The sequence below is a fragment of the Rhopilema esculentum genome, unplaced genomic scaffold, assembly GCF_057945365.1.
Source record: "Rhopilema esculentum isolate cy_ngs unplaced genomic scaffold, ASM5794536v1 HiC_scaffold_36, whole genome shotgun sequence".
Classification (NCBI taxonomy): domain Eukaryota; kingdom Metazoa; phylum Cnidaria; class Scyphozoa; order Rhizostomeae; family Rhizostomatidae; genus Rhopilema; species Rhopilema esculentum.
The window spans coordinates 2,199,370-2,213,798 of record NW_028300847.1 but is presented as its reverse complement, the minus strand read 5'-3'; the positions used below and the strand labels follow the sequence as shown (position 1 = coordinate 2,213,798).

Sequence of the window (14,429 nt, the reverse complement as noted above, 5' to 3'; positions counted from 1 at the left end):
TCGAAACCATGTCTGGAAGAGAAACAACAAGAAGTAGAAGTAAAAGAGGTCCTTAAAAGCTGATACAGATTTTTAGTCTGTGTCATGGCAGAAGAAGCTGATAAAGAAGTAGATAATGAGGTAACAGTAGATCTATCTTGATCTCTAACAGTTTCCTCAGTATTTAAATGACGCTTTGTGCTTAAGCGCGCTAATAGCGATAATACGTATTTGACACTCCCCCTTGTGTCTAGCTTGGTGTCTAAAGAACCCAAACATTTTTAGGCTTAATTAAAAGATTTATGTAGAATGACTCTTTACGAAAGGTGATTTTTTCATAGGTAAAAACAAAGTTTTTCAAGTTCCCACTAGATGATAGATTTGATTGTCGCTCCTTGGTAAGTTGTAAGTCAGGTCACCTCAGAGCTGTCCCAGATTGAAAGTTTGAGTCCCAGTCAATAATTTCTATCCTTCATTCCACCTGCGCATTATTAAGAATCTGCCATAGATTCCGCACACGATATTTGTTTTTCTTGTCATATTCTCCTGAATATTCCACCATTTAAACTTCTGACTTCTGATAACAAGAAAAAACAATGAATACAAGGTCTCTTTGAAAGCCTTTGCTTCAACAAATTCCGCGCTCGATTTCGCGGGAAACGCTCGTTATCCGCAAATGTCAAAATTATGGTTCTGGTGTTCCCTTGCAGAAAAAAATACTTAACAGTCTAGAAGCTGTCAGTTCAGTTCAGTTTCCAATACCTTCTGTTCGGTCTCATCACTAATAACTAACAGATGCTTGTCCATAATTTTCTTGGCATGATAAATTTGTGTAAGGTCTCAGTCTTTGTAATATGAAAATAGGCTGTGTGCCGGGTTTCGCACGACTTGATTAATTTGCAGGTGCAATGGCGTGCAATGCAAACCGATTTTTTATCGGTTGATTCTCACTCCTGTTGAATTGGGTGCTGCTTTCAAGGAGACGTTTTGTGTTACAAACTGAACAGAAACCAAGGAATTTTACCTAGAAATTTCATGTGAAATCTCAATGTGAATGAATTAGATGTTAATAAATTCTCTAGAAAGTAATTATAGATAGAATCTTTTGTAGTAATTTGAAGATCGCTGCATTGAAAAAAATTTCAATTGCTCCTAGACCAGTACCATCTGTCGTGAAATGTTGTTCCTTCTCTTTCTCTAGCTTAGGTTTCTTTGATAGACCAATGCTGTTATCAAGCTTATATTTTCTGTTCTTCCAAAGATAGAGAGAGCTCTGTTGCCCTTTTCAAGATATTTTATCTCCGTCAGTCCGTATATTATCATTGATTGCAATTATATAAAGTCCCATCTCCATAACACTGTGTGACATTCGTCAACTTCTGGCATTAACACCATCCTGAGAATACTTAATGCTCTTTCTACTGAATAATTTTACCTAGAGATTGCAGTCATTATCAGTGCTAGAATGCACAGGTTGGGGAACTCATCTACTCTGTAACAATCATATTTTGCCACAGCTTCTTTTTCGATTATTCCATTCTTTCCCCAACCAATAAATGTTGCCAGCTCCACTTTGTTTCCTTTTACCATGATCACCAAAGAACAGAATAATCAAGTGAACAGTGAAGACATCTCTTGTATTGAAACTTTAAATCGCCGTGTTTTGAAACTTACAGGTGTTGATTACAGATTACTCCCCCTTGGCACCCCTTGGTTGAAAAACTGTTCTACAAGATGATCTTGTCTAAACTACTTTGTGACACCTCAGTTGAATGGGAATTCCATATGGGAATACTTGAACAACACCTTGGAAAACGACAGAACTACCTTTGAATTTGGCGACTTTTATTTACTGCTGCTTTAGAAATCTTCCCAAAATATGCAATTTTTAAGAATTTCTTATGACAAATACTTTGTTTTGCGTGCGCGAAGATTTGCACACCTTGGATAATTTGGGCATGTGTGGAGGCGTGGGTGTGCGATCGCACACCTAATATTACAAAGACTGAGGTCTGGCATAGCCATTTTCGGATAATCCTGACTTTTCGCCCTCTGCTTTGCATTATATTTTCTAGAGAGTGTATAGAGATAGTTTGAATGGTTTAAGGCCTCTAATTAATGACATAAGTGAACAATAAAAACTTTCCTAGCAATCTTTCATGCCTGTGTGGTATATCGACCCAAATTTTCAGAAAAGTGAAGTTTCTGGTGCACAAACAAATGAACATTATTGAACTTTTAGTAATAACCTTGCAGAGAATGTTTCATATGAAGCCCATAATATCAAAATACCAGGACATAAACAAAATTACCATTATTCTGTTATTTTTGGGAGCCTCAACTTACACCTGTAACACAATTACATCCATTCATCATGAACCAAAAAATTTGTTTTTTCATATTTCTTTAACTTTTGCGACAGTCAGATTCAGCTAATTGGTGAAAAAAATTCAAACCAAATGTAGAACACTTTTGAAATATCACCTACATGAAACTTCTCTCTTCTTTTATATATGTTTTATGAGCAGTGAACAGATATGATTAACATGGCCTTACTTTTAGGTAAAAGAGGAAATGTCACAAAAAAGCATTGATGAGAAAAAGGTATTCTATAATTGATTTTTTATTTTTTATCTGATTGTGACTGTTCTTTTATCACCAGTCCTTAAGAACATTAAAATGCTTTTGAAAAGGCAGAAGAGAATATGGACCACTGGCTGCAGCAGACATTTTGAATCCTAAACAGACATTTCACCATAGAGAGAGGTGCTTCTTGGCTTAATTATCTTGATTTAAATAGTATTTCTTCTCTATTCCTACCTTCTGCACTTTGGAGGTATACAAGAAACCAAATGTATCTTGTAGCAAACCTGTGTATGTTCACTTCATAAGATTACAAGCATTTGTGCTTTTTTCATTAACCTTTTTTCATATATGACATGGCAGAAATTTTTTATTATTAATTGTTTTACTGCATACATGTGCCTGTTTTCAGAAATTAATCAGCACCTGGATGTATCTTCTTTTATTTTTACATTTGCATATCTTCTTAAGTTTTCCTACGCACTGATTCTTGCATATTGCACTGCATTAAAATAGGATCTTTTAGAGAGGGTGAGGATAGAAATATTTGCAAATAGTTACAGCCTCAAGATTGTATTGCCATCATAACAAAGACTTTAAACTTAAAATTATGGATCAAGTACAACCCATGTTTTTTTAAACATGCTAACTGAAAGGATAATTTTATATCTCAGGCATTTTTTAAACACAAGTCACATTTTCTGACTGTGGGATTTGTTTTGTTTCATTTATACTTAATCCACAATTCTCACTTTCTTGAGCCATGTAGGTAGACTTTCATTTTGTTTCAGAAAAGATTGTTACTTGAGTCTTTAGTGAAAATTTTGCCTTTCAGATTGCCACAGCTGTGAAATTTTTGAAGAATCCAAATGTTAGAAAAACAACTTTCGAGAATCGGCTTTCTTTCTTGAAAAGAAAAGGACTGACTGAAAAAGAAATTGAAATAGCAGTTGGCAGGTCTGGTACTAAAGATGACAAGGTATGACAAAGATATGAAATCAAAAGATTTTGTATTGCATTTTATATGAGATGAAGAAAACTCTTAATGTAAATGCATCAAGTAAGAAAGTAAAAGCTCAAAATTTTACTTAACTAGATTCCTTTGTTTTATTTAGGATGTAAAGTATACCACAGAAATCACAAGGTGTGTATATTGTATACGTTCAATATTATTTGTGATCCTATGATGATTTGATGTCAATGATGACAAATTCTGAAAAGAGCAACATTTAAGTAACAGAAATAAACCTTTATGCCATATTTTGATCGTAAGCTGCATAGTTACCATGCGCCTATAGTTAAAGGGCCTCCCTTTGCTCTAGGCTTGTTCATTTGTTGATCTTCTTTAGGGCCAGGTTTCCAGTATAATTTCATAGCTTCAAGTACATTAATAATTTAAGCATAAACAATACTCTACTTTTGTTTAGTATGTTCACACCAATTATTGCTTGAAATGCATGACAGTAATTAGAGCTTAATTGACTGGCTTTGCATGTTTATGGCTAAATCTCTATGTGATAGTGGCTGTGATGTGACCCTATGTGCAGGGACGCCTGCACAAGATTAGGGCAGGAGGGGCAGTGTTGGTGCCGAAGGCAAATCATTGAATTTTTCTATTAACATAATCGAGCATTCCTAGGTGGGAGGGGGGCTAGGGTGGGGTAATATAATAGAATATTAACTTGAATATGTGCCACCCATACAGCTGGGTTTTTTACCAACAAAGATTCTAAACATAAAGAAAATGTTGACGAAATTATCCATAAATGAAAATGGTTATTAAATTGCTTTGCCACTCACTATTCACAAGTTTTGGTTTTATAAAAATCATAGCTGTTATAAATGGGCTAGTTGTAAAATTTTGATTGCCCGCTAAGTTTTTATACCGATTCATCCTCCTTAGGTTCCTGGAGTACTTCTGAGGGAACACATCTTTTGTTTGTCATTTACTATCTTTGCCGCTCTCCCTATGTGACCGACCTTGTCACAGACAAACTTTTCATTCTCTGCATTTTTGTGCTGGTGTTATCAACTATCTAGTATTTTCTAATATATATTAACATAACGAGAGTAGTCAAAGTAGTCATCATATTTCAGGGCACTTCTTGCCCCCTCTGCCCCTCTTCGAAGAGGGCAGGAGGGGCAGCTGCCCCTCCAGCCCCCCTTGTGTAGGCGCCCCTGCCTATGTGACTGTAGAAAGTAAATATATTTACTTATTATTACAATTTACTTTTGGCTAGTTTTTAAGAAATTGAAATCTATGTTATAGAAGTCATAACATGCTTTATTGTAGGAGTGAACCACCAAAAAATGATGCAGCAGCAATATCCACAGGTAGTAAATATTTTTTTTATCAATTTAGAACAACTAAAACTACTAAAACTACAATCACATTAAGCTGTGACATTCATTGCGAGCAAAGACACAAGGTCACCGAGTCCTCACCATGAATGCCACATACAATTCAACAACAAGTTACATCGTCTAAGAAGAAAGAAAGAGAAAATAGGATAAAATAAAAGTTAGAGAAAGAAATGAAAGGGGTGCTGCGGCTGTATTTCGGCATTAACTAAACCTTGCCGAAGCCTTAACGAAGGAAATTGTTGCTTCTAATATAATTCTGTTTTCAACTGTACCCAAATTCCGATCTCCAAACAAGAGTAAATGACAAAGGTCTTTCATATTTACATCGGCAACATTGAATCCATCGTTACCTGAGAGCTGGTCAAAGAGATCCTGGCGCTTCATGCTGTATAGAGGGCAGTGCAGGAGAAAAAGCTCATTGTCCTCTTTACCAGTGCCACAGACACACATTGGACTTAAACAGGCAAAGTTATGTTTTAAATCTATGCCCATTCAAAGCGCTGAATTCAACCCTAAGCATTTTGCATTCAACCCTCAGGGTCGCGTTTATGGTATATGATATCTCCATAATCCAAGTGCGGTCGAACTTGAAGCTTATATATTTGGTCAAGAACTTCTCTACAAACGTAATTTGAAAGACATTTTATCATTCCAATTCCTCTGCGTGCCTTTAGAGTAGTCTCTCTTATATGACTTTTGAAATCAAGTATTGAGTCAAGAATCAATCCTAGGTGCTTATGCTCATTTTTAGATACAATTTCATCACTTTCTATTCTAAGTTTTGGATGGTTCATTTTATGCCTTTTACAGGAAAAGATGACTTCCTCCGTTTTATTAGCATTAAACTGCATTTTCCACTGCCATGCCCACAAATTTATCTTTTCAAGATCGCGATTCAACACTCGAGCGATAACATTTGCATCATCAATAACTGAGAATAGGGATGTGTCATCAGCATAAAGCTTTATTCCACACGTTGCTGACTGTATCATTTATGTAAATAAGAAAGAGCAGCGGGTCAAGGACTGATCCTTGAGGTACCCCTGCTGAGATCGATTCCCACTTTGAACATTTCCCATTTAAAATTACGCGCTGTTTTCTGTCCTTTGAAGAAGCTGGAGAATATTTCCAGATATTCCATTGCATTCCAATTTATAGAGAAGACCGTCGTGCTTACTCTGTCAAAAACCTTGGACAAATCCAATAAAACAGCACGCATTTCTTTGCTAGGCAGCTCTTCAGAGGCTTGATAAATATTGTTGGTTATTGCCAACGACTGATTGATTTGTAGTAAATATCCTCTTTAACCAAAAAAATTTATTAGTTTCTTTTGGTGCTTATAATTTACATCATTTTTCAATTCGTTTTCTAAACAATCACACCCCTCTTTTGCAATACCTTTAGATTTCATTAAAATTTTCTTGTCCCAATATTACCATATTGTATATTTTTATATTTGTAATTATTGCGATAATTGTAATAATGTGAAGGTTTTATGGTGGTATGGCCTATATATATTTCTAATTAAGGTTTACTTTTTAAGTAAGATTTTCTAATTGATTAGGATTAATCCAGATGTACTTTTTTTTTCTTTCAGTTCCATATACACAACCTACATCAAACAGTTTTGCAAGTCAGCTATCATCTGTCGTGATTGGTGGAGGCATCCTTTATGCAGCTGCGTATGCCATCAGAGTATGTAGTGCCAATTTGCAATCTGATTGCCAGTTCAGAGCCTGTATTTGAACCATTTTTTCAGAGAAACACATTTTTCTTTTGTTAACATTTTTTTGTGACAAAAAGGCTTGCAGGCCAAAATGGCCCATCGCCAACAAAATTACTATTCTTACAAGTTAGCATAATTGCAAATTAACAATAAATCTCAGAAAACAGCAAACAGCTAATACAAAGATAAGCAAATGTAAAAATTATTATAAGCCAAACAGTTAAAGTTATGTATATATGCACATAGAGAACTTCCCAAACGATTCCCGTGATTCAAAAGCCAGCGATATGAAATTAGCTATTGATATCAGACAATACGTATCTTCTTGACTCAACAACCAGATAAACTTATCACAAAGGTCAAGGGATGATATTCTGGGAAATTTTTAATAAATCATAAATAGCATAGCAGTCTCGTAACGGGGACAAATTAATAAAAAATGAGTTTCATCCTCCACAGCAGTTTTTTTAAAAGATTGACAATACGAACATTTTCTATCGGTCCTAGAAATAGAATTCTTTCCGTATCTAACTGTTTCAATCCTGAGGTTGTGAGCTCTGAGACGTAGTTTTGCAAAGTTGTATCTTTTCTTTTAGGAGTCTTATTAATGCTCAAGCTTGTAAATAGTTTTAAAGGAAGCATATGAACAAAGCTTTTTATTGAAAATAATTTGTTTTTTAAATTTTCCGTAACTTTGACCTAAATTATAGCAAAAAGTCACAAACATAAAAATAAATACAAATTTTTTGGTTACGAAGGATATTCATTGGCTCTTAACCAATTTATTGCTACCCAATTGCTTTAATTGAACCTGCAAGCTACTAAATCTGACCAATCTTTATCTTAGATGCTATTAAGATTGGGAAATAATCTTTTTCCGTGATCTTTTTGTTTCTTATGACACCGTGAAGCAGTTTCAATATGATATCAAATTCGATTCTTGTGTCCTTTCATGCATAGTTTTCTAGTTGGCAAGTAATCTTGAATCAGGTACTGGGTATTACATTAGCAAACAGAATGAATGCTCTTGACCTAGAATATGATTGTGATTAATCTTGCTATTATCTCAAAGTTCTTATGAGGATATGCCATAACTTCTTTGCACCTCTTTTATTTTTCTGAAAAATTTTATGGACTGAAGATGGATGGTTTTTATCATCGAAATAGGGTTGTTTATCACAAAAAGTTTGCAAAAATTGTAGTTTGCCTAATAGTACATGTGCTTGCTAGGAAGTCAGAGTCGCTGTGCCGTTATCACCATTGTGTTGTTTTAAGGTTTATTTTATATCTTAAACAGGTTTATGTTGTTCCATATTTCTTGGGTAAGGAAATCCAAGAGACTGAGTCACTAGAAGAAAATATTAAACAGTTGACTAAAGGAGTCAGTGAGCTCAGTAAGTCATCAATTCAAATAATGCATATTTTGTATTCATGGAAATTCGAACTATGCCTTTTTTGGTGAAATTATCATTACAATTCGTATACACATGCTGAAAGCATGCTTTTCAGAATCTGTGTACAGTAGACTTTGGTGATAGTTACCTCGATTCGCAAATCAAGTTCGGCTAAATCTTTCTGTGTCACAGAGGATTTCAATTTCTCTCAGGTTGCCTTCGATCCGCACCTGGATATAAATTTTCTGCTTACTTTCGGTCATTATCTGACGTTTATACTCTGAAGAGTGTCAGACGAAAAATTATTCAGTATGCTTTGTCCTGTTATGTCGTGCCATCTTCAAAGATTCGATTGATTGAATTCAGCAATGTTTCATAGTTTTGCTTGAGTTTATACTTTGCAAAATTTCTTTATAATTTTGCTCGACATTTATTGGCAGCAGGGTCTGTCTATTAGAAACAGAGATTGTTGTACTTTCTTCAGGCTGCTCTTGACTTTTTCCTATCCTGCCTGCTTTAGACGGTCAATCTATGAAAGAGGCGGGGTTCAGAAAGACAGTTCACGTCAATGCAACTGCTCGACTGTTTGTTTTCGTATTAGCTACGCTGTTGAGTGGGCGTTTAAAAGGATGTTTGCTGCTTAAAAGATGATCTTTCAGCATGTGTTATTGTGTCAAACTGAGATCTTTATTTCATAAAATACCGCTGATTTTGTATTCATGTATCCTTTTTATCCAAATAGCCATCCATGCTGCAACCACGTGTCCGTTTTCAAAAATTAATCAACACCTGGCTGTATCTTCTTTTATTTCCACGTTTGCGTATCTCCTCAAGTTTTCTTACGCACTGATTCTAGCATATTGCAGTTTATTTTGAGTAGCGTAACTAGATTTTTATCCTTGGAAGTAAAGTTTTCATTTCTGTTAAATACATCTCTATATCCATCTAATACTCTTATTCTATTTCGTGCGGGTAACTTGGTTTTTTTATTTCAACCAAAGCCAACTGCATAGCTTCTTTGCCTTAATATCTAATCATGCTTGCTCGTTTTTTGTTTAATTTTTCTTGTTTCTTGTTTCCTCATTTTCTGTCGGCCCTTTTTTCAAAAAATGGAAGCAAATTGTTGTGTTGCTGAGATATTCCAAAACTAGCCTTCACCTTTTAAGCTAACTTAGTGGAATTGAACCATCTTATCACGAATGTACCATCTTTTAAAGAATTATTTATAATTTTTCAGTTGTATAGTCAAGAGAAATTTTTGTTTTGGTGATACCGTGGCGTATATTTGTGGTCGAAGAGTCTTCTGCTTGACCACTGCTTCGCATTTGAGGCGCACATCGTACACAACAACTTTTAATGGAACAGGGGGGGGGGGGGCTAGATGTGGGACTATATATGCATGCAATTCGACGTGCGTTTACGTGTTTGTTTCAGCTGTGTTGAAGGCTTTTTGTCGGAATACGCAATTTCATATATTGATTTAAATTGTCACTGGAACGAAGCCAATTTCTTTCTTGCTGCCTGTGGTATTCCTCCATGCAAACATTAACTCTGTTTATCTCTTGTAGGTTCTATAATGAAGAGTACATTTACAACATTAGAGGTATGAAATTTTCGCATCCAAAATCTGAACATACTCCATTTACTTTTATTTCGTATGTGCTGCTGTTAAGGGTCACTAAAATGGCCATAATGATAAACTGTTACTGTTCATAAAGTTTCCACTGATTTATTATATTTTAATTGTTTGCCAGAAAAATCAAATTTAGTCTGTAATTTACCTCACCAACAGAAAGAAAACATTTTTTTTAGACTTCCTTCAGACAATAATTTTCGTTGAAACAGGACCCGCGCCACCGTTTCTATAGTGGGGGGGGGACAAAAAAGAGGGTTACCTATTTAATACCTAAAAGGGGATTTAATAGTTCCAGTTAGCAAGAAAATTGTGGGAACAATGTCCCTCTCCCGGGTCCTGTGATACTGCACTAGTCAACGACTTTGATGCTTATGAGCCTGAAACCAAAATTATTTTAGAAGAATGTTCTGTATAAAATGCTGCTTGCAAACTGGAAAAGTAGAACTTTTAATCTACACGTATCTTTGGATTTAGCCGTTACAGAAAGCATTGAAGCAATTCTGAAATTAATCCACTGGCATATTGCATAATCTGATTTCTCAAGGCGCCATTACTTAGATTAGATAGAGCTTTAGCGGCCAATTATCGGCTTTGGCATAGTTATAATGTAAGGCTAAAACTTATAATGTAAGCTGCTTCTAATTTTTATCTCGCATTTGAACCTGAAGAGCTTAATATTGAATTTCGCAACTTTTTAAGCATGGGCAGAAATCTGATAAAACTATGTTCGAAGCATTATTTCACACGTTGAAATGCACGGTATTTGGTGTGAATTTTAGCACGAGACAAGAGATTTGAAGTATCTGCCGATTTAATTTGTTAGCAGTAAAAATTGCAATCATCTAGCTTGCTAATTGAATTTTGTAGACGTTTCCTTTGAATATGCCGTAAAATCCACAACTTAATAGCACGTAGGAAAAATGTGCTACCGTGACCTACTGTGGGTCAACACAGATAGTTCTCATCATTAGCATGCGTAGGTGTTGAGAGAAACCATTGTCTTAGCGGGGTCATTTCTCTGCAAAAGCTGTAAGCCATTTTAAAGTTCAGATTCTGTATATCAATTATCTCTAATGTGTTATTTTAATTCCAACTTTGTCGTAAATATTACATAGAAGGTTGAAGAGCGATGCATTTGTATGTTCTTTTATTCGGGAACTTGAATCGTTTGCTTTGAAGCATTTTTAGGGAGTTTAATATCTTCACGTTTGTCTTTTTACATTCGAAGGAAAATCTTAAAAACCAACAAGCTACGCTGGCAGAAGTCAGTGCAGAGCTTGCTGTTTCAAAGGTACTTGATTTCGTGTATTGTCTTTTTGCAAATCTATTTTCTCTAGCCGATATACTCTCAGGTGACTTTTATTACGAACTTTTTCTAACTGATAGAGTATTCTACTGTGAAGCATGGTATTACAGTTTCGCCGTTTATTGTCTCTCCTCTTAGAGTCAAGTAACTGTTTACAGTCAAGTAGAAATTATACCCAAATACTCAACGCAGTTTAATCAAGCTCCGTTTACAGTTAGCCACAGCTAACTGTCACACCTTTTGAAGCAGCATTTCGTGTTTCTATTGCTGGTGTATTTTGGTTAACTATTCTTCTTTTTTTTGGAAGTTTTGGTCTTTGTAATATCTTTTTGTTATGTAAAATGTAGGCCTGATTTTGTTTTTTTTTCTAGAAAAGGCTGGACCTTCTGCCTTCAGATATCACAAGTTTATCAGATGTGAAATCGGAGATCAGTTCTGTTAAAAGCCTTCTTCTTAGTCGGTAACTTGTCTCTCTTTACTCAGCCCTACAGCTTTACTTAGCCCAGAACAATTCTGACAGACTGCAGTAACTCTATTTCTGTCTATTTTGTAGAATTTGAACCGAGTATAAGTGACATCAAATTTAGGTTTTAATCTTTAGAACAAAACAGCTGTTCAGTTTCATGGTTTGTTCCATCTTCAGGCTACTGCTCGAAGCACCAAATTATGTATAGATCTCTCTGTAAGCGTATCAAATTAGTAGTCAATTATCTTTTGGTTTATATGGAACCTCAAACCAATGGCGGCATATGCAACAAAACGTTGTTGTCCCCAGTTTCATAATGCATGCTCTTAACTTTCGAAGAACATTTGAAGAAGGTCAAGTTTGAGTCAGAAATGTATAAGCTCAAGTTATAAGACCCTATATCGTGAAGTAAAATAGAAAAACGAAAAAGCCACGAAAAATTCCGGCTTTCTGACAACTCGCTCTATATTTCAAACTGGATCTTTAGATACTCGATCTATTCCTCACTAACAGCTTATATTTAAATAGCGCACTCTAAAGACTTCTTTTTGAAATCTAAGATGTATTATACAGCCAGTCAACCTTGCACCTATAACTATTAACAATTTAACCTTTAGAAATCATTGACTTAACCATTAAAGTATTTCTTGGTTGAATTTTGATATTATCGTACAATTCTTTATTTTCCATTTCCGTCAATTTCTGTTCCAAGAGATTTTCAGATTTTCTTTTGGATTTATTATATTTTCTTACCTATCAAATTTGAAATATGCAAAAATTCCAACTTGCTTAAAATTTTGTGTGGTTATTATCAGCTCGCAATTTCCTGGTGCACCGTTCGCCCCTGCCTCGACGTCCCCCTCGATTCCAGCGTGGCAGAAAGTTTCGAGGAAAGAAAAGACTGAAGATGCAAGGGATCAGTCTGCAGAAACAAAACGTAAGTAGAAGTACCAATAAATAAGGAAGGAATAATTCTGTGTTTAGATATTCTCTTCGCCCAACATATTGTATAATTCTTTAGAAACAAAAGGGCACGAAATCCATTGTGTGCAGCCATTTCATTCTCAGGGTCCCCACTGATTCAAGCAAATATTATTATGATCAAGAGAATTTTTGACTAAGAAGGCGCTCTTTCCCTCTCTTGTCTTAGAGGTATTTCTCAATCTACTCTTTCGTATGGAACTGTGCTGTTTGAGCGTAACTCTGTGTTCGGGAGGTTTTATTTTCATGTATACTTTTCACATACCCCTAAATTTACATGTATTCTTTTTTATACCTGGATAAGTTTTTTATTTGATGCAGTTATTTTAGCTTAATGTTTTCTAAATTTTCCGAGCTTTTCGCTAATGCTTTTGACCATAGGATAGCACAATTCTGCGTCAAGACATACACCCTAAATGGTTACAAAGACAAACACCATAATTTTTAACCGAATAAAACAACCATTTGAGCAATTTATCAAACGTATGATCAGGCATTTGTTTAAACAGGTGTACTGAACCCATTCCACAATGAGCCTTGTGTTTAGAACCAATCGCTAATCATTTTTGCTTGTGTTTAAAACCAATCTCTAATCATTTTTGCTTGTGTTTAGAACCAATCGCTTATCATTTTTGCTTGTGTTTAGAACCAATCGCTAATCATTTTTGCTTGTATTTAGACCCAATCACTAATCATTTTTGCTTGTGTTTATAACCAATCGCTTATCATTTTTGCTTGTGTTTAGAACCAATCACAAATCACTTTTGCTTGTGTTTAGAACCAATCGCTAATCATTTTTGCTTGTGTTTAGAACCAATCGCTAATCATTTTTGCTTGTGTTTAGAACCAATCGCTAATCATTTTTGCTTGTGTTTAGAACCAATCGCTAATCATTTTTGCTTGTGTTTAAAACCAATCTCTAATCATTTTTGCTTACTTCAAAATTGAGCTGAGAGTAGTGAGCATATAATAAAGTCTGCAGTGTTTAAAATTTAGTTGAATCCTGATAACATTTTTGTTGTCTTAACAGCTACTGATAACCCAGACAAAGAAAAACAAGAAAAGGAAGAAAGCCAAGAGGCTGATTCATCTCAATGATCTTGCTTGACTGTGTGTGTTTGGTAGGCTTATTTGCAAGCTTTTCATAAGCAAAGAAGTAGTAGCATTGCCATATTATTAAATGATACTCCGTAATGCAAAAAATGGTTTTTGAAAGGTAATGAACCTTACCCTAGAAAGGACCGATAAATATGTTTATATCGTTGCCTCAATGAAATTTTGATCATGATAAAGTCTGAAAAAGTATGGATCAACTTTTTTCAGTTTTTGTGGTGTGCAGCATAAATCTGTCAGGTTCTGCTGAACCTATGACACATTTGATTTCGTAGGTGGGTTTTGAAAATTCTTGTCTGAGTCAAATGTGTAAATCTAACTAAATATTGCATGAAAAGGTTATGTATGATAAACTTTAAAATACAAGTGAATGTTGATGATTATCATAGTTTTGATTGATTTAGATCTCTTCTTTACCAGAAGCATTTATGACATCTGTATGAATTTCCATGATAGCATCTCCCACACATTCTAGCAGAGAGTATTTTCAAGGTTGGCTGTTCGTTTACTGTGAATGTTGTTTTAATTATATGCAAATAGTATTATTCTTCTGTGAATGGAGACATTTCCTGTCGTCAAAAGAATGTATAAATGAAGAGTTTAAATGTGAGTTATCTGAATCTTCATTCTATTTAAAAATAGTTCTAGACAGCGTCCATTTCCAGATTTAAAAGACGTAAATAGGTTGCAATGTAATTTTAGAAGATGACAAGTTTTGAAATTGCACTGTTTGTGACCTCCTTGCAAAGTTGTACTCTTTGTGTTGATATTTGTGGCTGGATCTGTCCAGTTTGATTAGAAATGAAAAACTATTTGATGTGAAATGTTTAATGATTAGATTATTGATTTCTTTGCTATTTATTAAGTTTGCGTAACTTTCC

At 34.9% G+C, this 14,429-nt stretch overlaps 1 protein-coding gene across 1 annotated transcript; it reads left to right on the top strand.

Moving 5' to 3' along the window:
* Position 1: 1 nt before the first annotated feature.
* LOC148957235 (peroxisomal membrane protein PEX14-like) lies at positions 2-14,274 on the top strand. The gene is made up of 12 exons (XM_089115708.1): positions 2-120; positions 2,542-2,583; positions 3,398-3,541; positions 3,678-3,706; positions 4,856-4,896; positions 6,524-6,621; positions 7,950-8,046; positions 9,615-9,649; positions 10,911-10,973; positions 11,360-11,448; positions 12,270-12,391; positions 13,466-14,274. Exons 1-12 carry the CDS (start codon positions 85-87, stop codon positions 13,531-13,533), a joined length of 864 nt encoding a protein of 287 aa, XP_088971834.1. The 5' UTR covers positions 2-84; the 3' UTR covers positions 13,534-14,274.
* The last annotated feature ends 155 nt before the right edge of the window (positions 14,275-14,429 follow it).

Excerpts from the sequence above, each read along its gene's own strand:
- LOC148957235 (XM_089115708.1), top strand. The coding sequence starts at position 85 with ATGGCAGAAGAAGCTGATAAAGAAGTAGATAATGAG. Across the intron at positions 3,707-4,855 it reads TATACCACAGAAATCACAAG|GAGTGAACCACCAAAAAATG; the intron begins GTGTGTATATTG and ends GCTTTATTGTAG. Across the intron at positions 12,392-13,465 it reads TCAGTCTGCAGAAACAAAAC|CTACTGATAACCCAGACAAA; the intron begins GTAAGTAGAAGT and ends TTGTCTTAACAG.